We start from the raw sequence: 25,237 nt of genomic DNA on the forward strand, positions 1-25,237 counted from the left end.
TCTCTCTCTCTCTCTCTCTCTCTCTCTCTCTCTCTCTCTCTCTCTCTACTCACTCACTCACTCATACACACACACATACACACACACACACACACACACACACACACACACACACACTACACGTGTATGTATTTATAGGATCCTTTCCCCTTTCTTTGATTTCCATATTATAAAGTTTGGTGGAGAGATTGAACCAGCAAATAAAGAGAGCTTGAACATTGGAGAGGGACGGGGGATGATAGTGTGATAGTGTGGTTATTATGCTACAGGAGATGGGACAGACCAAAGGTGGGTACAGAGAAGTTATTCTTGATAAGGTCCCTTTTCATCAGATCCCAGGAAAAAATGGAAATAAAGAATAATGCCAGAGGTATGTGACATAAAGAGAGGGAGAGAAGAGAGAATTCATGGTCCACCTACTATGTGCTGGGCATCATTGTCAAGAGGACATGTCACCCTGTGAAGTTGGGAACTGTCACTTTGTCCCATATAAAAACCAACTGGTCATTCTGAAAGTCTCTCTGTGAAGCCATTTGAGCTCTAATTATTGAGAGTCTTTTTGGTAGAACAAGATTTTCAATATGGTCCATGGATCTGTGCCATGTTCAACCATAATTTTTCCAGTGGCTTGAGAATCCAGTTTTCCCCATCCAGTTTTCTTTTCTCTTCCTGCGTTTATTGTTTATTTAACATCTCTAAATGCCTTGCTGAGATGATTCATTATGATTCACACCTAAAAGAGGAGCAGAAAGAAGAGAAAATGCAGAATAAAGGGGCCTTGTTTCCCCCAACTACACCAACACTGGCAATTTCTTTTCTTCTGTCAAGTGGTGCTGTGAAGCATTTTTAAGATGACATTAAGTAACATCCTTTCTCCCCTTCATCTAAATCCCCTGCCAGGCCACTTTTAACCACCCTATTTGGGAAGAATATAAATCACACATTCTCTTGTCAGTATGAATCATTGAAGCCTAAGCAGTGGTTATGTGATTGTTAGCGCCTTTAAAACTGTGATAAGCTCATTTCTAGATGAATAGTCTCTGTGAAATATTATTCAGGAGTGAGCCTATTTTTTGTTATAAAAAAGAAATCCCCCCCTCACCACAAAGAAACACATCTAGTTTCAAGTATGACCAGTATATTTCACTCTTGATTTAAAATGAAATTGAGTGGGCCTTTAAAAAAAGACTAAAAAAAAAGAAAAGAAACCAAAAGCTATCAGAGGCAGAAGAGAAAGGAAGTGTTTAATCCATTTTAATCCATAAAGCATTTATTAAGGTTCTAGTTAATGCCAGGTTCTGAACTAGGTGCTGACAAAGAAGGAAACTCTCCCTACTGCCTAGAAGTTTCCATTCTATTGGATAGAAACCACTTGTACACCAGTAAGCAGATACAAAGCAATAAAATTCTGTTAGAGAGAAGGTCCCTAACAACTGAGGAAATTAGGATGGGTCTCATATAGGAGTCAGAACATGAGCTGAGCCTTGAAGGGAAGCTAGGCTGTCAATAATGATTGTGATGAAGACGGCTATCATTATTGTTGCTGTGTTGTTAACTAGCATTTGCACAGCACTTTAAGATTTGCAACATGATTCACAATTGTTCTCTCATTTGATCCTCAAAACAACTCTATGAGGTAGGTCCTGTTGTTATTCCCATATTACAGATAAGGAAACAGATTGAGAAAGGTTAAATTATTTGCCTAGTAAGTGGTCATCCAGCATGCTCTTGAAGACTGATGATAAGGTGTTCCCAGTATGGGACCTTATGCCCTTCTCTCTAATGGGCTATAGGTTCTACTTTTTCAGTTGACAAAATCAAGGACTAGAGATTAGCATGATTTACCCAAGGCTACATAGTTTCAGGACAAGAATGTCAACCCCAGTCTTTGCATTTTGAACTAAGGGATGTTTCTGTTACACCACCCCAGAGCTGATCAGAATCTTATGAAAGGCCCAGAATTACCTCTTCTACGTAGAGGCAGACGAAAATCACAATTAGGCCCCTGAAGATTTCCCTGGGGACTAATGGCTACAATAATTCCAATTCAGCACACCATTCTATCTAGACCACATTCCTTGAGAGTCCAAAACCTCCTAGGTCACTGTGGCCAAGGTCATGCACATTAAGCACTTTTGTGCCTGCTTTCTTTTCTTCTCTTTCATTATCAATTCTAGTCTTCCTTACCTAGAAAGCACCTAGTTTTCTTTTCTTTGCTCTAGTTTTTCAGTAACTACCCTAAAAATTAGTGTAGGAATGGCACTAGAGAGGAGGTGGACAGGACACAATTTACCTGAGCCTTAATTTCCTTATCTGTAAAACGTGCATAATATTTGTTCCGTTGTACAAATACTATGCTCTACCTACACTGGAAGTGGACCACTGAAAATGTTATCAGACTTGGTTGATGTATTGGCAAATCCTGTTTAACAACTCCCTCTCCTTCTCCCTCCTCCCCTTCCTCTCCCTCTCCCTTTTCCCCCCTCTCCCCCCTCCTTCTCCCTCTCTCCCCTCTCTCTCTCCCCCTCCCTCCTTCCCTTCCTCTCTCTCCCCCTCCCTCCCTCTCTCTCTCCCTCTGCCTCCCTCTCTTTCCCTCTCCCCCTCTCTTTTTCTCCCTCTATCCTTTCTGCCACCCTCCTCTCTCCCCTGTCTTCTCACACACTCTCACTCTCTCTCTCTCTTTTTTTCTCTAAATCTATGATAGTATTATCATTCATTTTACCATAGGAGATAAGAAGAGAGGATGGTATTCAATAAATATTTATTGGTGGTGATGACAGGTGCTCAGTAAACATCTGGTGAGAGAACGCCTTTCTTCGGCATTCTCCTCTGAAATGAAAAACAAAGTAGATGATTTTTCATTTAAAAAAAGATGCATCTAACTAACTGCCTCCTGAAATATGTCAGGATGAGTCAGGTTGGCATTTTCAATTAATTTTTACGCTGTGTCAATTTTCAGTTTTTATGATAAATTGTATCTTCCACCATTCAAACACCATGTTTTTCTTTTCCTTAAGAACGCACATCTAAACAGATCATTTTAAAACCAGGCTTGTAAAAGTTTTTTCTCCCTCTTTTATTATACTTTCTCCTTTAATGGAGGTTTAGTTTATATTTGGGTGGGACAGGGAGGGGAGCAACTATCTCAAAGCCCTAAGCATCGCAAGAGAAAATCTGGACTTTTATGTATTTTCCTAAAACGATTTTAACTGATATCTTGTTTGACCTTATCTCCATTCCCAAATCTACTCTTCCACCATACACTACCAATCCCCTACAGCAAAGACTAAAAAGAGTGAAAGAGAACAAAAGCTTGTCAGTTAGACTCACTAACAAAATCTGATAGTATATGTGCTGTTTAACCCCCAGAGACAACCACCTCTTCAGAAGAGGAGGAAAAGGTATGGAGATTATAGAGATAGGATGGGCCACTTTGGCTTGGAGTCTGGAGGTTTAGGTCAGATTGAGGAATATGCTGGGGGCCAAGAAAAAAATAAAGAACTGAATTGCCGAGCTTTCCTGAAGGCTTATTTTCAATTATATCCAGTGCAGCATTTATTAAATGCCTACTATGTACAAAGCACTATGGTAGCCATTGGGGATAAAAATACAAAAGTCTCTCCCATCAAGGAGTTTACATTCTACTGAGAGAAATACAACACATATACAGAGAAATAGATACAACTTAATTTTGGGAAGAAGAGGGTACTGATAAAAGGAAGGGGAAACAGTAAGTAGGCAGGGAAGGCTCTAGTTAAGGAGGGGAGTTGATGAGAATCTCAGAAAAAGTAGTATATAAGGGACAGAAATGAGGCAAGAGACTAACACAAGCAATAAAGGATTTATGTATATTTACTATGTTCCAAACAGTGCCCTAGGCCCTGGGGAAATGGACAAAGATGGAACTTGGAGACAGCTAATTAAATAAAAACAAAGCTTTTTTTTTTTTTCTTCATCAAGGGATGGACACTAAAGGCAGAGGGAATCTGGAAATGCCTAACATAGAAGGTGACATTTGAGCTGAATTTTTATTTATTTATTTTATTTTAATTTATGGACTAAAACAAGCATTCCCATAACATAGTATAACCAAAAATATGACTACACATGAAGCTGCAGATCTATGTAAAACTTTTAAATATGCACCAAATTATTATATACATATATGTGTATATATATAATATATGTGTGTGTATTATATAGGCTAAATTTTTAAAATCAATTAGGAATTCTAAAAAGGACAAAGACTGTTTCCTTTTTTGTCTTTTCCTCTTTGTGGTCACATAGTAGACACTTAATAAATCCTTGAGGGTTAAATGAGAAAATAAGGATATGGAGTATTCTATGCATGGGAGGCAGCCGATGGAAGTTCCAAAGAGACAGGCTAGGTCTGAATGTTTCTGTTACATTTCCCAGCAATACTCTCCAGCCTAGTAGTAGAATTGAAGAAAAAGGTTGCAGAGGGAGGTGGTAATGGTTAAAGCTCAGAGGGGAACAGAAAGTGGCTAAAGACAGCCAAGGTTGTTTGCACTCACTGAGCTCGAGGCTAGCACCTATGCCTGCTAACTCCCAGCTCTTCTCCTTCCTAGGGGAAGCTACATTAAAACTTTCCCAATATGGTGGTGTTTTTCTAAAGATCTTGATTTTGTTAATTTTCCATACTAAAAAATGTGTTTTTCCCCAGTACTTGAAAAAAAATCCCTGGGCAATGTGAGAAAAACTTCTTTGTGAAATGTTCCTAGAAGTGTTTGCACAGTATTCAAACACTTTAGCATAATTGAATGACAGTCCCAAATCCGTTTCAAGAAAGCAGGGCATCCAAGCTCATTATTGTGTACTAGACACACTGGTTTTTTATGTCCATGAAATTTCTGCACTGCACATTACATTCTGACTCTGAGGACTAATAAGGGGCAAGAACACATGCTTCACAGGAAGCAGAAAACTTTCATAGCTCTCCCAGCCAGAAGAATGACACCTTAGCCATTCCTTACTGCCAGGACAATTTGCATTACTGGAACAGAAAATCCAGAATTGGTCAGGAGAGTTTGGGCTTAGAGAGGAAGGCTGCAGAGGATTTGTGTTCCCATATAACCTGAGATTCAGAATGTAAATAAGTATCCTGCCCTGAGGCTTTTTTTCAAATCCACATCCAGAGGGAGGTCCCAAAGCCAATTCTTCATGCACTCCATCTGTTTCTCTTCTTTCCATGGTGTGCTTTCCCTCTGTTGGACTCACTTGGATATCTTGTCTAGGAGGCAATGTAGTGATTTTAACATCCTGATTTTGCTCTTTGAGGAATGAATTTCACTCTCCCCCTGAAATGCCTATTTCTCTTTCACCAGGTGACCAGCCCCACATGTTCCAGCTGCTGGAGATGGCTTCTCGCCTGAGGGACAGTGCAGAATTGTTCCAGTCAGATGAAATGCGCCCTGCTAATGATCCCAAGGAGAGAGCCCCCATCCGTGTTAGGATGCTGAATGACATTCTCCAAGACCTGGAGAAGAATTTCTTAGTGCAGCAGGTGCCTCCAGGTTTTTACCGGTAGGAACATCCACTCTAAACTTCATTTATTTATGCCTAATGGGTCGAATTGTTTCTTGTTCTTAGAACTAGCATACCCCACCAATACCTACACTTGACATCTGCCTCTTGAAAGGAAACAAATTGCATGTCATAACTACTTAAGCCTCATATTGTTGGTTTGGGGTTTTTTTTTATCCGTAAAATTAGGAGTATGGACTCAGTGATCTCTAAGGCCCCATCTAATTTTGAAATTCCATCCTATCTCTGACACTCACTACCTTAATGACCTTAAGCAAATTACTTAATATACTGTGATGGTTAAAAAGTTTGAGAGGCATAGTTTCTGGATAATTAATCATTTTATTAATAATGCTAGCATTTTATTAATAAGAGATCAGTGGCACTCTTGGATGCCAAAGACCCCTCATGGTGGTGGGCTCAAAGTTTATATGCCCTTGGAAGAGTGGGTATTCCTGAGGGTAGCAATCAATTCTGATCGGTTAAGGATTAATGAGTGAATGAATATGACAATGAAAAATGGGCTCATTCTAATGAGGGACTAAGAGAGTTACATCAAGTCACTTTTAGACAGAAAGACAGTTTCTACACCCAGATCACTCCCAGCCTTGCACAGACTAGACAAAGAACCTACCTCCAGTCAAACTTGCTTGAGTAGAACACAATGGGCAGGAATTCGCTTTAGACTAGATGGTTTTAGGTGGGGTAAATTGTTGGCAAAGGTCAGTAGTGTCCTTCAAAGGCTGGGCTGCAGAACAATGAAATAGGACAGGGAAAAGCCTGGATCTCCCTTGTAATTGGTTATTAATAATCATTTCTCTCCTTTGACTTTAGCTTCCTTATTTTTTAACATATTTGGTGTTCCTTCTAGGGCTCTATATATGATCCTATGTGTTTTCTTGTTGATGTTAAGTTTATAGTAATAACTTTTGTTTAATGACATTCTTGATAAGAAATGAGAAAGCTTTGTAATACTAACAAATAGGCATACACAGAAAGGGGAATATCATTACCCAGAAAATTATTATGAATTCCTGAATTGGTGGAGCCTTATTATTTTGATAATTATTACTGCTTAAAATCTTACATTTAGTTTCTGGGTAATAACACTATAATACTCTGATTAATGTGGGTTCTGGTCCATATGTGCTTTCTTTCCCACAATACAATTGCCTCATCTATAAAGTGGGGAAAATAGTAGGATTAAATGAAATAACGTGTAAACTGCTTTGAAAATACTCAAGTTCTATGTAAATGCTAGCTCTTGTCATACTTGTTATTATTGTAACTCATGGGGGCCCATTTTGTCATTTTCTCATCCATCTTCTCCTATACCTTCATCATAAGTCACCAGACATTTGGAGATTGAGGAGTGGGGGGAGGAGGAGTATTGCTAGTATTGTCCCAACATTATACAATTACCAAGCCATGAAACAGTTTCTTTGTATTTTTCTAAAATGTTTGAATTTTCCCCCATTCCCATGGAGGTGATAAATTGCCTTGTGTGGTCTACTACCTTCTATGTCTATTACCTTTATACATTTGCCATAGGTAATGACAAGCCTATAATGTAGTAAGTAGGTAAAGGCTAGTTTCAAATTCTACCCCTAATATAATGGGGAAATTTGTGACAATTTTGTTTTGTTTTGTTTTGTGATACTTTGCTTTCTTGAACCCAGATAACTCATTAAAGATGAAAAGCTATATACAGATGATATCTATGTTGCTGAAAAGATGTTAGGAACTATAGTGTCCTAGATTTAGTGCTAGAATAGGTCCTAGAGATAATCTAGGTCCTCCAAATATGGAAATTTAGGCTTAGAGAGTTTAAGTGATTTGCCCAAGGTTATACAAGGCAGTATGTGGCAGAGTCTGGATTGGAACCCAGTTCTCTTGATCCCAAGTCCTTCATTCTTTCCATTTTACATTTCCATCACCATAGTTAAGAAATAGTAGATTATTGGTATATTTTATATCTGTGCATCCTGATTCAGTGGATTTATTTTTAAATATAACTAACCTTTATGCCAGAAATTAGTAAATGCTGATTTCAGAATTCTGATCCTATTTTTGAAAGATGTAACAGATGGCACAACTGCATATAGTTGGTAGACTCTGTATTCTGGATTGTAAAATACATCTTTAAAAGTACAAAACAGGAAACTTTTTCAAGTTGCATGATTTTTTCCTCCCTTAAACCTAGGAAGTAAAGGCTGCTAACAAAAGGAGAAATTTCCAGGATGGTGAATTAGTAATGTGCCAAGAAAATTATGAAAGAGCAGGATTATTCATTAATAGACTGAACCATAACTACATGGAGCAAAGTGATAAAGTTATGAAAAGAAATCATGGCAAAGGCAATGTAGTGAGCAGTAGTTAATTTCATTTTTCATACTAAGCAGAAAACTCTGGAGATGGTGTTCTCAGAAGAAGCACACACTCTTCAGTGTGATGGGATAATGAGAATTCTCATCAAAGCAGCAGGTCAAAAGGGATTTACCTCATAAAAAAGTTGTTGATAAAAGCTGACTGTGTAAAGCCAAATATTGCATTTTGAAATTGGCTTATGTCCTTATATTTACTGCCTATTACAGAAATGTCAGTGAACACTAAAACATATTAGTTTGGGAATATTTTTATTCACTTTAATGAATATCAGAATATTTCAAAGTTTGGAGCCCCCAGTGGTGTAACTAATACCAACAGACAGCTATGTAAAATAAGTTGTGTTAGGTACTAGGAATAAGAAAAAGGTATAAGCTGGAGAAGTCCTTACACTCAATCACCTTAGAATCTAGTTGTTGAGGTGGGGAAAAGACATAAAAAGCTAAGTAATACATGGAAGTGGAGTCTAAAAGCCAATGGATGATATAGAAAGTATACATTATGAGAGGCCAGAAAAGCAGGAAATTGCTATGGGCTGTAACAGACAAGGAAAATTTTCATGAGAAGGTGTCAGTTCAGATGGGTTTTGAAAGAAAGATAGGAACAAGTATGGGGAGGGTATTGGAATAAAGATAACTAGGCTAACCAAGGCTGAAACTGTAGTCTATTCATACTCTTCAGGGAACAATGGAGTAAATAGTTTGACTGAGGGGTGGATGAATGAAAGGATGTAATAGTGGGAAGGTTAGAGTCAAATTGTGGAAGGCCTCAAATGTCATCCCAAGGTATCTGGAAGTTCTTCTTTGTATAGCAAGGAGTCATCTTTGTTGAGACTTTCTTGAGGGGAAGAGGGTCATAATGTATACAAAGGGATATTTAAGGAAATACTAATCTAATGAAAATGTTTAAGATGATAGATTTAGAATTAAAAAAAGATCTTGGAAGTTGGACAGTTGAACCTCCTCATTTTTCATACAAGGAAAATGATGCCACAGAAGTTGAGTTTTTCATTCACAATCACACCAATAATACATGACTGTGCCAGGTATTTGAATCTAGGTCCTCTGATACAATTATAAATCTATATCTTTCTACTGTAGCATGAAGAGGAGGAAAACTGGTATTTGAAAGACAAGTTGGATGATCAAAGATGAAGGGAATGGAAAGAAAGCAAAAGGTGTAGTAGACATTAGGAAGGGAAGTTGACAAGCTATGTTGGGTTTTTTTTTGCTTTTTGGAGGACAGTTGGGGTTAAGTGACTTGCCCAAGGTCACACAGCTAGTTTTTGTGTTAAGTGTCTGAGTCATATTTGAACTCAGATCTCCTGACTCCAGGGCCAGTGCTCTATTCACTGTACCACCTAGCAACCCCTACAATCTATGTTGACTGACTGGAATGTAAGCTTGTTATTTAAAGTTATTTTTTTGAGGCAGATCAAAGATGGCAGAAAAAAGGCAGTAACACACCTGAGTGCTCCCCCAAACCCCTCTAGACACCTTTAAATAATGCCATAAAACAATTTTTAGAATGACAGAACCCACAAAAGAACAAGGAGAAATAATTTTCTAGCCAATGACAACTTTAAAAATTGGCAGGAATGATCTGTCACACTGGGTTGAGAGTGGAGCATATTTCAGTACAGGCTACCCCAGCACAAATTAGGCCCCAGAAAACCAGTAGCAGGGCTTGGGAGCCACTGAATCTGCAGTGGCAATGGCTGCTTCTTGAGCTCTCGGACCACAGATGGTCAGGGAGTTGGACGTTGATAAGAAGGAGATTACGAGGTTCTCTTTGCCTGTGCTCAGATCTGGTGATCTGCATACTGCAGTCCTTGGTGGCAGTCCCAGGCCAAGGAGGATCACTAGCACGCCAGAGCTTGCAGGGGCCACAGTGGAGCAGGGACCCTCATCACAGTTCCAGAATAGAAAAGAGTGCTTGTGGTCACTCACAGACTAGAGCATAGGCCAGGAGAGCGGTGAACACCTCTCCTGAGATCATACCCACTTGGAAGAGGAAACAACTTATAGATCCCTAGAAGAACCTCTGAAAACAACTGCACAAAAAAGTCTTGAAACTTGGAATAATGCACCCTCCACCCTGGAAGCAGAGCCCAACTTTAACAAAGAGTTAAAAGTCAAAAAATACGCGAAAAAATGAGCAAACAACAGAAAAAAATCTGATCATGGTGACAAGGAAAATCAAAACACACACTCAGAATAAGATAAATAAGGTCAAAGCTCCTATATCCAAAGCCTCTAAGAAAAATATGAATTGGTCTCAGGCCATGTAAGAGCTTTTGAAAATCAAGTTAAGAGAGGTAGAGGAAAAAATGTGAAGAGAAATAAGAGTGATGCAAGAAAATCATGGAAAAAGAGTTAACACCTTGGTAAAAGAAGCACCAAAAAAAAAAAAATTAAAACAAACAAAAAAACAAATCCAAAGATAATAACACCTTAAAAAACAGAATAGGCCAAATGATTTTTAAAAAGCTACAAAAAAATGCCTTGAAAAGCAATATTTTCCAAATAAGAAAAGATATACAAAAATTCACTGAAGACAATAACTCTTTAAAAAGTAGAATTGCCCAAATGAAAAAGAGGTACAAAAGGTCACTGAAGAAAATAATTCCTTAAAAGTTAGAATTGGGCAAATGGATGCTAATGACTTTATGAGAAATCAAGAAGCAATAAAACAAAATGAAAAGAATGAAAGAAGAAGAAGAAAATGAGAAATATTTCATTGGAAAAATCTGAAACATAGATCCAGGTGAGATAATTTTAAAATTATTGAACTACCTGAAAGTAATGAAGGGAGAGAGAGAGAGAGAGAGAGAGAGAGAGAGAGAGAGAGAATCTAGACATCATCTTTCAAGAGATCATTAAGGAAAATTGTCTTGATATTACAGAACCAGAGGATAAAATAGAAATTGAAAGAATCTACCAATCGCCTTCTAAAAGAGATCCCAAAATGAAAGCTCTTAGGGTTATTATATCCAAATTCCAGAGCTACCAGGTCAGGGAGAAAATATTGCAAACAGCCAGAAAGAAAACAATTCTAGTATCATGGATCCACAGTCAGGATAACACAAGATTTAGCTTCTAGAGGGGCAGCTAGGTGGTGCAGTGACTACAGCACTGGCCCTGGAGTCAGGAGGACCTGAGTTCAAATCTGTCCTCAGATACTTAACACTTACTAGATATGTGACCTTGGGCAAGTCACTTAATCCCAATTGCACTGCCTTCCTCCCTCTAAAAAGACAAAAAAAGGAAAAAGGCATATCATTTGACTCCTCTTAGCATCAACTCTCTATCCCTATGTCTCCTCATACTGACTCCCTTCCCTGACCATTTCCTTATTTAAAAACATTTTTTTTTAAGATTTAACTTCCACATAAAAAGATCAGAGGGCTTAAAATATGATATTCTGGAGGGGAAAACTGAGCTAGGATTACAACCAAGAATCACCTACCCAGCAAAACTGAGTATAATCCTTTGTAGGTGTGGGGGGGATGAATATTGAAAGAAATAGAGGACTTTCAAGCATTCCTAATGAAAAGATCAGAGCTGAGTAGAAAACTTTTCTTTTAAATACAAGACTCAAGAGAAACATAAGAGGTAAACAACAAAGAAAAATCATAAGGGACTTGATAAGGTTAAATTGTTTACTTACATTCCTACATGAGAAGATGATTCTTGTAACTCAGAACTTTCTCATTTTTAAGTTAGAAGAAATATATATATATATATATATAGACAGAGGTCACAAGTGTGAGCTAAACATGAAGGGATGATATAGAAAAGAATAAAATTCAGGGGTGAGAGAGGAATGCACTGGGAGAAAGGGGAAGGTAGTATGTGACAAATTATCTCATATAAAAGAGGCCGGGAAAAGTGATAGGGGAGGTGAGAGGGAGTGAATGAATCTTACTCTCATTGAAATTGGGTCAAAGAGGGAATAACATACACACTCAATTGGGAATAGAAATGAATCTTACCCTATAGGAAAGTAGAAGGGGAAGGGGATAATAGAAGGAGAGGGGTGATACCGGTAGAAGGGAGGACAGATTAGGGGAAGGGTTAGTCAAAAACGAAACACTTTTGAGGAGGGATAGGGTAAAAGGAAAGAGAGAAAAGGATAGAGGGGAATATAGGATGAAAGGAGATATAGTTAGTAATTGTAACTATGAAAAAAAAATTTTGAAGCCAGTTTCTATGATAAAGGCTCATTTCTCAATCATATAAAGAGCTGAGTGAAATTTATAAAAATGAAGGCCATTCCCTAATTGGCAAATGATCAAAATATATGAACAGTTTTTCAAATGAAGTTAAAAAAAAACCTATCTATGGTCATATGAAAAAAAATGCGCTAATACTGCGATTGATTGGAGAAATGAAAAAACAAGTCTGAGGTACTACCTCATTCCTATTGGACTGGTTTATAGGACAGAAATGGAAAATGAGAAATGTTGGAGGGGATGTGAGAAAAATGAGACTGATTCATTGTTGGTAGAGTTGTGTGCTGACCCAGTCATTTAGTAGAGCAGTTTGGAACTTTGGTTAAAGAGCTGTAAAACCATGCATATCCTTTGACCTAGCAGTACCACTACTATGTCTATATCCCAAAAGAGGTTAAAAAAATAAAAAAGGAAGAGGACCTATACGTATATAAATATTTATAGCTGCTCTCTTCTGGTAGCAAAGAATTGGAAATTGAGGAGATGCCCATCAGCTGGGGAATTGCTGAACAAATTTTGGTATGTGACAGTGATGGAATATTATTTTGCTATAAGAAATTATGAATGGTATGCACTTAGAAAAACCTGGAAAGACTTACAGAAGCTGATGCAAAGTGGCATGTACTATATACAAAGTAACAGCAGTATTGTAAGATGATCAGCTGTGAATGACTATTCTCAGCAATACAGTGACCCAAGACAACTCTGAAGGATTTATGATGAAAAATGCTATCCATCCCCAGAGAAAGAACTGATGGTGTCTGAATACAGCTTGAACGATACTTTTTTAACTTTATTTTTCTTGAGTTTCTTATCTGTTTTTTTTTAACAACATGACTAATACAGGAACATGTTTTACATGACTACACATGTATAACCTATTTATTTGCTTACCTTCTCAATGAGGGGTTTCAGGAGGGAGGAAGGGAGACAATTTGGAACTCAGAGTTTTAAAAGCAAATGTTAAAAATTGTTTTTACATGTAATTGGAGAAAAGTAAAATACTAAACAAAACAAAGTTACTTTTCCTATTTGACTAGAACTTTAGCATGCAAAGAAAGACTATTGACTGACATCATCAAACCTGGCATCCAATCCCAACTCTTTTGTTAACTGGCTGTGTTACCTTGGGCGACTTATTTTAACTGTTTTAGAGAATACTTTACAAACTAAGAGAGGGGATTGGAATTGGTGACCCCCAACATTCTATCTGGCCCTGGCATTCTATAATTTTATTGTAGCACCCAAATTCTGTAACAACAGAGAATTTATTTTCTACTTTTATAAAGGAAACATTTTCTGAGTTCCCTTTCACCCCCAATTATTAGTATTTTCTTCATTATCAAATTGTACTGCTATACTTATCTGTGAATAATGTATTGTATCTATCCAGTTAACAAAAGGAAGGGGCTATTTTTCTTCCTGTTCCTTTGTCTCCAGCACCCAGCCTAGTATAGTATGTAATGCCACCCCATGCACACACCCAGAAAAATATTTTTCATGCTGTAGCTGACCATCACTTGGCATGTTTTTTTTCCTATACCACTCAAATATACTGATTTCAGATCCTTACCTAGATATTCTTCTTTGATTTCCTCATAGCCTCTGAGTTACCTGCTTCTTAGTGATCAAGGGTTGTGAAATAAATAAGACACTGCACTGGGGAAGAGAGAAGGAGGGAGGATGCAGGTAGAATGCAGATCTATGAATGGCTAGACCTGCTTCAAGCCCAATGCAGAGAAACATTTAAGGTCAGTCAAATCCCAGACCATCTGCTAATAAACTTTTGAAATAGATATGGGAGTAGAACAAATGTCAAATTTCTTCTGACTTCATTGTATTGAGGGATCTCTTTGTTACCCACATGGGTACCTTTTTCAAAGATACAGAGCACAACTGATCTGTGACTGTCCCTCCTGGGGAGCTGTTGATCTTTCTTTCCATAAAACCTTCACTCAGCATCTTAGAAACCTTCCATTAGCTTTATTTTTCTTTTTTTGTTAAGTTCAAAGTGAATTTAATTTTTTTCTGATTTATATCATTCATTTCTGCCAGATTTTGAGTTACAAATTTTCTCCCCATTTTTCACCTATACACCACCTGAAAAATAGCAGTCCCACAGGATATCCCCTCCTCCAATCTGCTCTCTCCCATATCTTCTCCTATACCCCCTTTGACTTTTCCGGTAGGGCATGGTGGATCTCTATGCCCCAGTGCCTGTATATCTTATTTCCCAATTACATGTAAAACAGTATTAATAATAGTATATTATATATAATTTTTTTGAACGTTTGATTTTAAAACTTTGAATTCCAGATTCATTCCCTTCCTCCCTTGTCACCCACCCTTACTGGGAAGATAAGCAGTTCAGTATAGGTTGTACATGTGTGGCTAATGCAAAACAATAACATACTAGATATATTGTCAAAGACTGACCATATTTCCTTCCCTCCTATCCCACCTCCCACTTGTTCTATTCTCTACTTTGATCCTGTCGGTTTTCAAAAGTGGGTGCTTCCAAATTCCCTCCCTCCCAGCCTGCCCTCCCTTCTATCATCCCCCCTCTTATCCCCTTCCCCCCTACTTGCCTGTAGGGTGAGATACCCTATTTAGTGTGTATTTCATTCCCTCCTCAAGCCAAATTCAATGGGAATAAGGTTGAGCCATTCCCTTTTGCCTTCCTATTCTTCCCCTCCATTGTAACCATTTTCCCTTGCCTCTTCATTATGAGATAGTTTACCCCATTCTGTCTCTCCCCATCTCCTCTCATTATATTCTTCTCTCACCTCTTAATTTCACCTTTTAAGTATCATCCCTTCCTGTTAAATTGGTCCTGTGCCCTCTATCTATGTATACCTGTAAACATATATACACACATTCACATATGTATTCATATGCCCAAATACCCTCATATATATATATATATATTCCCTTCAACTATTTTCATACTGAGAAAAGTTTCATCAGTTACAATTATTGTTTTTCCATGTAGGAAGGTTAATAGTTCAACTTTGATAAGTTCCTTATGATTTCTTTTCCCTGTTTACCTTCTCATGCTTCTCTTGCTTCTTGTATCTGAATGTCAAATTTTCTATTCAACTCTGGTTTTTTCAGCAAGAATTCTTGAAAGTCCTCTATTCCACTGAATGACCATATTTTCCCCTGAAACATGATACTCAGTTTTGCTGGGTAGGTGATTCTTGGTTTTAATCCCAGCTCCTTTGACCTCCAGAATATCATATTCCAAGCCCTTTGATCCCTCAGTGTAGAAGCTGCCAGATCCTGGGTTACCTTGATTGTGTTTCCACAATATTCAAATTGTTTCTTCCTGGCTGCTTGTAATAGTAATGGAATATAAACATCCCCCTGTATTGGCTTGGTTTTTGGTGTTAAAACCCAGAGCTTGTTTACCCCACTTGTGGGATGGACTTGTTGACGTAAAAAGAGAGGGCTAAACTGGGAGGAGCTGGTGACGTAAATTTAGAGAGACACAAAAGAGAGGCAGAAGAATTTTTTGGAAGCAGCATCTTGGAGGTGGAAAAAGACTGAGAGGATTACTGAGGGCCACTTTGAATTGTCCAGGACTTTGAGAGCTGCCACCCAGAGCTGCCAAGGACTGAGGAGACATGGCTGTTATGCTGGTACTTTGTCTGTCTGTTTTGATGTTGTTTTGCCAGATTTGTCCACTGGTGAAAGACAGTCCTGTTTTTGCAGAGGTTTTGGAACCTTGCTGTTGGTTCAGAGCTACTGAGACTGTTCTGCAGACAGAGAATGAATACTGTCCACTTGTGAAGGACAGTGCGGTTGTTGCAGAATTCTTGGAACCTTGCTGTTGGTTCAGAAGGCCCGAAGAAGGATTTTCTTGTTGTATGTTTACAGAAATCCTGGAAGAGGGTTTTGCTAATGTTTTCAGGGGTCCTAGGACTGTTCTGCAGACAGAGAATGAATTAATGAAGAGACTGGCAATGTATCTTGTGGCCTTGCTAAGCTTTGTCTCCCCAGGAACAAAGACTGCTGAGAACTTGCCTCATGTCAAATGAAGAAAAGACCTCCATTTGGGTATTAAGTGCTGTGCTTAAACTTGTTGTAACTCTGGGGTAGATTCAATTGTGATCCAGGGGTGGGGAACTTTTGACCTTTTTGTGTTCTATGATTGAACAAATGAATGTACTTTACTTATGATTGGAAACTAATCTCCATTTGAGAAGAGGGGCTTTGTGATGGACTAAATGAAGGTACAGCCTAGGGGTGGAGTAGTATTTAGAACAGGGACTTTGTAATTGATTAAATGAATGTAATGTCCTGGGTAGTACTTGATTAAATCAGGTAGTGCTTGGAGATTATTTAATCACACTTAGTAAATGCTGTATTTTGAATGATGCCATATTTTGATCTTCTCTGTTCTTAATTTTTCACTGAATAAAATGGAGAGCACCTATGCTGGTGTTTTGAACCTTGGGAAGTTGACTTTGCTTGGCATTATATTACACTGCTTGTAATATTCTCTCCTTAATCTGGGAATTCCGGAACCTGTATATAATATTCTTGGAGTTTTCTTTTTGGGATCTTTTCAGGAGGTGATCGGTGAATTCTTTCACCCTCCATTTTGCCCTCTGCTTCTAAAACATCGGGGCAGTTTTCTTTGAGAACTTCCTGGAGGATGATTTCTAGGTTCTTACTTTGATCATGGCTTTCAGGTAGTCCAATAATTTTTAAATTCTCTCTCCTGGATCTATTTTCCAGGTCAGTGGTTTTTCCCATGAGATATTTCACGTTGCCTTCTATTCTTTCATTTGATTGGATCTGTTTGACAGCATCTTGATTTCTCATAAAATCATTAGCTTCCATTTGCTCCAATCTAATTCTGAGGCAATGATTCTCCTCATTGAGCTTTTGAGATTCCTTTTCCATTTGGCAAATTTGGCTTTTTAAGGCATTCTTCTCCTCATTGCCTTTTTGAGTCTCCTTTGCCATTTGAGTTAATCTGTTTTTTAAGGTGTTATTTTCCCCAGTCAGGCTGTTGACTCTCATTTCGTAATTTTCTTGCATTGTTCTCATTTCTCTTCCCAATTTTTCCTCCACTTCTCTTATCTGCTTCTTCAGGTCCTCTATGGCCTGTAACCAGCTCATATTTTCCATAGAAGCTTTTGGTGCAGGAGTTCTGACTTCACTGTCTTCCCCCTGTTCCATGCTTTGCTCCTTTTTGTCCCAAAATAGGTATCTAATGTTGGAGTCTTCTGACTGCTTTGTTTCCTTTGCCTGGTGATGTCATCCCTCAGTCACTTGACCCCTGGGCTTTTTGCCACAGTAGGACTCTGCCACCAGACAGGGGAGCTTTCACCCCAAACACTGGGGTTTTCTCAGCTACTGGAGGTATTAGATGGGTGACCTCTCTGAGGCCTCCACACACTCTAGCAAGCTGGTCACCACCCCAAGACCTCCACCCTATACTGCAATCCAGATCCAAGCAGGTTAAAGCAAGAGTGATTACCCCTCAGACTGATCACTTGGTCCCCCTATGTTCTGCAGGCCAGGAGCTCAAGCTCTCAAGTGGCACTGGCTAGCTGTGCCAGGTGTCTCAGTGGCTTCTCGTCCCAGGGGCAAAAGCCACGCACTCCCACTTACTGGGTTCCAAAGTCCAGACTCCACTGACCTCTTACTTTGTCCTTTGCATCTATGTGTTGATAATTCTGGAAACGGCTACAGCTGCTGCTGATCTGGAGTCCCTCTGGCTGGCGGCTGGTCAGACCCTCCCTGGCGATAAAACCTCCAGCTTACCCTGGCCTAGACTCGGCTCCCAGAGCGCTGCGCTGGCCAATTCCTGCGAGCCTGCCGGGCTGTCCTCAGTGGGAGGTTAGCTTCTCTGTGTCGTTTTGTGGGTTCTGTAGCTCCAAAGTTTGTTCAGAGTCCCCTTTTGACATTGATTGGGGAAGGTGGAAGCTGGAGCCACTCGGAGGTCATATTTCTATTCCACCATCTTGACTCCACCCCCCCTTCCATAGCTTTCTTGACATTGCTTGAATAGTAATGTATACATGTGCTGTCTCTCAGTTATTGCTCCTCCTTCTTCTGTTACCAATACACTTTCCACCCTTCTCTCTGCTCATACATCTCACTGATGACGTTCTTTGTGAGACTCCCCTCTTCAGTTCCTGATTTGTAGTATGGTACACTTATCTGCCATGTCCTCATAAGTAAGTAATTATGAAGTGTTTATGAGACACACAGGTCTTGAGAACTTTGCATCTGAGAGTGGAAAGAATTATTTGCTCTTACTGGAACATATCCATTTAAAACACCTCAATAATTATTGATACCCCAAGTATCAAAATACCACAGCTCTATACATTGATGTTTAATTTTTTTTGAAAAATTTAAATATTGTGTAATGGAAAATTCTTGCAATTATATTTCAGTGTGCTTTTCCACAAGAATTAGTTTTGTAAGTGCTAATAAAACTACATGTTCAGTCTTTGATTGGGATAATGAGTACTTTGTTCTTATACTGGTTTTTTTTTTTTCTTTGTGAGGTGTGGGTGGTCTGAATGGAGCTAAAATCCCACCGTTGTTTCTCCTGTCATTAATTCTATCAGTATAATCTCTGATTCCTTTAGACTCTGAAAAGATAAACTAGTGATTAAGAATTACCATAAAGCTTTTAAATATTTTAATAGAAGCCAAAAGCACAAAAGAGTCTATGCATGAATACAGTATTCTAATCTATACAACCTGTAATTTCTAAGAAACGGTTTGAAGACCTGGCTCAGAGATAGATTCTTTTTAATGTTGCAAATTACACACACACTCACACACACACACACACACACACACACACACACACACTTTTTTTCCTCTTATTTTTCTTCCATGACTAAAAGTATACAACAGCTTTATAATTATGAGCTTCTCTTATATTTCTAATGCTACCACTTTAAAGAAGAAAAAAATGCAGGAAGTTCAAAGGCAGTCAAACTAATACAGTAAAATGCATAACTCATGTTGCAGTTGTTTATTTTGCTAATGGTAAAACAAAGGATCTTTTCCATTGTGCATGATAACATCTGAATACAATTTGATTAGGCATTTACTGTGAATGCTTGTTAAAAATATTTCAATTGAAAATTATATGTTTATCATACTAATTAGTCTGCGATCCTATCTGAGGGTCTCAAAATAGACGTCAAAGAATGCACAGCTGTAGGAGGACCATAAAAATAATGCACACTCAATTTCAGGGTTTCCACTTACTTGAAGTAAATGGAATACGATGAGCTTTTCAACTTGAAATTTGGTAATGCTTCTCTAGTTGTGTTTGTATCCCATGGACTCCCCATGTCCTATCTCTTTTCTTCCACCTCCAGCAGGAAAAGTCAACTTTAAAAATGGGGAGAAGGGAACTGGGATTGTGTTTGCCAGAAGAGTGGAAGAGAAGAGATTTTGATATTTCAGGACATAATTAATAAGGAAGAAATAGAATGAAGAAGTGGTAACAAGTGCCCTCTATGCCCTAACAATGAAGGAATTAGAGATGGGAAAAAATTAGGATTTGGAGTCAAGAGGGAATCAAGGCTATCTAGTCCAACTTCCTTCCCCCTTAGGAGATAGACATGAAGCTTAAAGGACCTTGTTTTTTTCTTTTGTTTTCTACACATTATGTAGAATTTGATTAATTTATTGACTACAAGTGAAATCAAGAATGTAGTAAGATGAGGAATGTATAGCTGGATTTAATCTGGGAGAGTAAGAACTGAGACTGGATTTGAAAAACCATTGTGATCTTCTGTAGAAAAAAAAAGTCTAAATATTGGAAGGGGAGCCATTTATGTCAATCTCTACCTCCATTCTTTGTGCATCCTCTACCTGCTCCCCAATTCCTAGAATACCTTTTTCAGACCTTACCATCTATCTAAATTCAAACCATATCTAGGCTCAGTTCAAAGTCTGCCTTCACCATGCCACCTTCACCAATATCTCTGACCCACCAATAGCCAAATACAGAACAGAATTGTGACAGAATTGTGAGTAAAGAACAGAATTATCTTTTAATTAGGTTCTTTTTCTTCCACTACTAAAATATTAAAATTCTTGAGAGCAAAGGCCATAGTTTATATTCCTTTTTGCATTCCCTGCAGTGCCTAGTACTAAGCTGGCATATGTTACTGTTTGGTAAGTTCCTGTGGGTTGGTGGTATGCTGGTACAAGAGAAGTAGCTATTTAGGGTTTGACAACTGTGGGTAACATCCTTTCCTTTAACAATATTTAAAGGCAGGCATTCTCAACATATGGGGTCCATGATATTTAAAAATATTTTGATAACTATATTTTAATATAATTAATTTTATTGCTAAGTCTATATATTTTACTTTACACATTTAAACATTATTCTGAGAAGAATCCATAGACTTTACCAGAATGCCAAAGGTTAATGCTATGATCTAAAGGATAATTTGATTTTCCTATGACTCTATCAACAATGCAATAATTCACAATGCCTATGGCAACTTCAATATGCTGATGTGGTTATTAATCACAAAATATACCAGGCTCTCTATGTGGGGGATAAAGCTAGAACATTTATTAAAATACCAAACAACTGAGTCCCAAAACCAGAAAGTCAAAGCCATCACAGTAGTTATGAAGTTGGTACACATAGTTAATGCAGTAAACACCCACATTCTCAAGCCTTTAAAACAGAACAGGCTGCCTCAGGCAAAGGTCTTCCTCTCCCCACTCACACTTAGCATCAAGGAAGTGTGCTCCCAGCAGCTCCTGCTATATTAGCAAGTCCAACAGGGCATGGAAGATCTTTAAATCCCATAACCCTTACACTCGGCTCCAAGATCTTTCATGTCCCTTATTTGGCAAAAACACATTAGGAATAACTGATGTCAACAGAATTTTACAGCAATATAACAAGGATAGCACACAATAAACACAGAAAACAATATTTTATGGTGGGGCTTGAGCACAAGCTCCCCATCATTCCCCCCAAAAAATGGGACCCCAAGATCTTAGGGCAAGGGGTAAGGTCTCTTCTTCCATGGCTACTTGCTGCTGAAATCGGACATAGAGCTGTCCCTGTCCCAAGGGATTCCATTTGAGACGTCAGTTCTTAATATGCTTGATGCCAGGTCCAGGGGTGACACATCAAAGTTGCAGACAGGGGGTGACATCCAGCTTAAGCTATCAGGCTCTACAGGTGGAGATTACCAAGCCTGCAGAAACAAATCTAGCAAACAAGGTGAACAGACAAAAAGCCAAGAAGAGGCAGAGACAATAACCAGATGATTGTAGCCTCACTCTCAGTAGAATATATGAGTTAAGGGTACAATTTTGTAATCATCTTCTCCGGAATACACAATAGTTACAGTGTTATCCTTCCCATGTGCTATAATCTCTGCAGCCTTTGGAACATCATCTGGCTTCCGTTTTACCCATACTTTAGCTCCTGATTTTATTCTATCAGTAGAACCAAATCCTTCAGTCCCTCTGACAGTTATTTTGGAAGGAGGGTCAGTTTTACAAGTGGTATTTTTTTTTTTTTACAAGGAACACTAATCACTTGAACTATCCTATCATTTTTATGAATCTGTATGGGCCCTTCACCTAAATTATGGAATGTCACAACAATTTCTCCTTGATAATTAGAATCTATTACTCCAGCCAATACATGTATTCTTGAGCTGCTAATCCTGATTTGGGTAAAATCTGTCCAAAGTGATTTTTAGGGATTCTTATACATATCCTAGTAGAGAATTTTCTTATTTCTTTTCTATCCAACCAAAAGTCCTCTAACCAATGTGAATCATACCCACTGAACCAGGTTTTCGTAGGTATGGTGCTGGGACATCTGGCCTCAAAGTCCAATACTCCTTATGTTTTTTTTTTTTGTTTTCTAATTTGCAGATTTGGGGTCATCATTCTGGCTAGAGGTATACTTCCTTCCAATAGTCTATTATTTAAATTACATAAAGCCATGAACAAATTATTCTTCCAATGTTGATATGAATTATTGGAACTTAACTTCCTTAACTGTTCTTTCAGTAATCCATTCATTCTTTCAATTAACCCAGATGCTTCTGGATAATATGGAATATGATGTATCCATTCTATATTTTTTAGTATACGATACTTCATTTCATTACCTTTGAAATATGACCCATTGTCACTTTGAATCTGCATTGGGGTTCCATAATATAGACTTATGAGATCTAGAGTTTAACAAGTGTTTTTCTGGGTTGCATTCCGTTACTATTACAATGACAAAGGCTGGAGCAGCTTGAGGGGGCAGAGGGAGATGTGGCAAAGAAGGTCCCAGTTTTTATTAAGTTGTTGTTGGTCAAAGATTTGGTAAAAGTGAATGTATTCTATTGGGTTGATTTTGAACTTCTAAAATATAGCAGGATATTTTTGCTTCTTCAAAACAAAGTCAAGGCATTATCTTAATTCATCTCCTCAAATCACCTCAGATCTACACTGTAAGATTAAGGATTGTGCACCAAGTCCCAAATATTTTCTCACTTGACAAACATTTATTAATTACCTATTGTACACATAGCACTGTGTTGAGTGTATAAGAAGATTCCAAAGTTACATAAATCAAAGACCCTTCCCTGATGAACCTTGCAATTTCATAGAAAGAAAAAATATAAGTATAAGCAATTACAATACTCTATGATATATGGTAAATGAAGGGGGGGACAGAAGAGTAATATCAGTCAATCAGTCAACTAACCTCAAATATGTACCAGCACTGTGCTAAGTGCTAGATATACAAAGAAAGATTAAAAAAAGAAAGTAGCCTTGCCTTCAAGAAGCTCATATTCTAATGAGGGAAACAAGATGCCATTAAAGATCCAAGGGGGTTAAAGGATGGGTAGTATATTTGCTGGCTAAGACTGGAGAGAGGGCATTCTAGGCAGTTAAGGTACTAGATAGTTCCACTTCTTTCCTTCCCTATATTTAATTTGAGATTTGGTAATTTTCTAATGTTGTAACCTTGTGTACAGTCACAAACTACTCACCTGGGATTTCTTTTTTTTTTTTAAAGCAATCAGGGTTAAGTAACTTGCTCAAGGTTACATGGCCAGTTATTTCTGGGTGTGGTGTTAAGTATCGGAGCCCAGATTTGATCCCCAGGTCGTGCCAACACTGGTGCCGGTGTTCTTACTCACTGAGCCACCTGGCTGCCCCAATCCCCTGGGATTTCTTATAACCCAGACATTAGCTATCGCATGCACAGAATAAGTGTCTCTGTTTCTTTAAATATATTTTCACTTCTTACCCTAAACACCACTAATAGTAAGAGAAGTTTACCATGCTGTTTGTCAATCATGTAACTGCTTTCCTGGAAGAAATCCTGATCACATTTTCCTAATCCTAATGTAGACTGAAAATTTACTTTGCCTTGTTTTTCTAATCTGAAAGTAATTATACACAAATAGTAACTGGCTCTTTATGCAGTGACGTGAAATGGGAGGGATTCTAGCCAAGATTTTGGAAAGAACAGTGTTCCAGTGTGTTTCCAGTTCTTTACTGCTAATCATAGTGGGTCTCATTTTCAAAGCAAAGCATTAATATGACCTACCAGGGAGACTGCAAGATCTGCTAACCCCAACTAAATTAACACTCAATGAAGAGTAGCTAGAGGAATGCAAAACTTTGAGAAGAAAGAACATGGCAGCTAACATCTTCCCTCAGTGGGTGACTGTCATGTTGAATTCTCTCTTTCCATTTTCTCCCATTTTACAGACCTATTAACTATGAAATTAAATAGAGTATTGGAAAACAAATGGAAAGTTTTCAAAAGCTGATGAAATGTGCCAGCTTCTCTTGCCAATGGAAAATGAAAAACATTGACTGGAAATTCATCCAGGACCTCAAGGATTAAGAACACAGATACATATTTGGGGGGATTTTCTAGCTACAGTTGAAAAGTGCCATTGTCTCCTCATACTTCAGAAAACATGATGAAAGATTTCTTTTATTTTCATATTCTCTCTACCTGAAGCTTGTCAGAAGAAAGTCCTGACAGGCTATTACAAAGGATATTTCTTCAAGGTATGCAAAGTAGTGTTGTATGCCCAGCCATGAATGGTACAGAATAATACCTCATTTTTTAAGCATTATTGGGGAAGATGCATTAATCAGTCAACATGCATTTATTAAGGGAGAACCAGGAAAGAAGGAAACATTTATTAAGAACTTATAAAGTGTGGAACAACTCTGCTAAGCACTTATAAATATTATCTCATTTGATCCTCACTACAACCCTGGGAGATAGCTGCTATTATTATGCCCATTTTACAATTGGGGAACCTGAGGCAGACAGAGGTTAAGTGACTTGCCTCAGGTCACACAGATAATGTCTGAGGCAGAATTTAAACTCAGATCCTCCTATCTACTGCATAGCTAAGTAAATCTTCTCCCTTGATGATTATATATTCTTATGAGGACTATCTTATATGGTTTTTTAATGTGCAAATATTAAGATTGTATGAACAGCAGCTGTTAGAAAAGTTTTCCAGAACTCAGAACTTTGGTCTTATTGACCTGGAATTTCAGTTTCTATAAAACAAATATAAAATTTCATAAGTAAGAAGAGGAAACACATTATCCTGATAATGACAATGGAAAACCAATGACTCACCTTGAGTGGTTTTCTCCTTATGCTATCTATGGTTGAGACTAGGAGTTCAGATAATATGTAAGTAACCTTTTAATTTTTTTTCATAAAAGATGTTTTATAGTGCCCACCTCTCTTCCTGTCAGAGACTGTTCATTAAGTGTTTATGGACTCTTAATGATTGAAACACAGTTGGGACCTGAAAATCAAGGTTATAAGCAACATCCTAAATGTATTACTGTTTAAGCAGAGCATTTACTGAAGCCTATTTGTGCCTGTGGCAGCTATAGATCTGCCTCAGTTTCCCCTGAAAACCACTTTTTTAGAGTCTGATGTACTTCTCATTACTCATCCCTGAAGACTGAACTGTGATCTCCTGCATCCCAGCTAGAGGAAGAGGCACTCTTTTTGTTTTGATAATCATTATTACAGAGAAATTGTGGCTGAAT

At 38.1% G+C, this 25,237-nt stretch overlaps 1 protein-coding gene across 10 annotated transcripts in view; it reads left to right on the top strand.

Moving 5' to 3' along the window:
* NAALADL2 (N-acetylated alpha-linked acidic dipeptidase like 2) overlaps positions 1–25,237 on the top strand; it is a 1,484,638-nt gene that overhangs the window by 1,421,785 nt on the left and 37,616 nt on the right. For all 10 annotated transcript variants that reach the window (XM_069083604.1, XM_069083606.1, XM_069083602.1 and 7 more), the window contains one exon: positions 5,346–5,544. In XM_069083604.1, the coding sequence (XP_068939705.1) occupies positions 5,346–5,544 (199 nt within the window). The remainder of the gene's footprint in view (positions 1–5,345; positions 5,545–25,237) is intronic.

Source organism: Petaurus breviceps, unplaced genomic scaffold (assembly GCF_028583685.1).
Source record: "Petaurus breviceps papuanus isolate PSGF00001 unplaced genomic scaffold, PetGlider_PUasm1.0 173, whole genome shotgun sequence".
Lineage (NCBI taxonomy): Eukaryota > Metazoa > Chordata > Mammalia > Diprotodontia > Petauridae > Petaurus > Petaurus breviceps.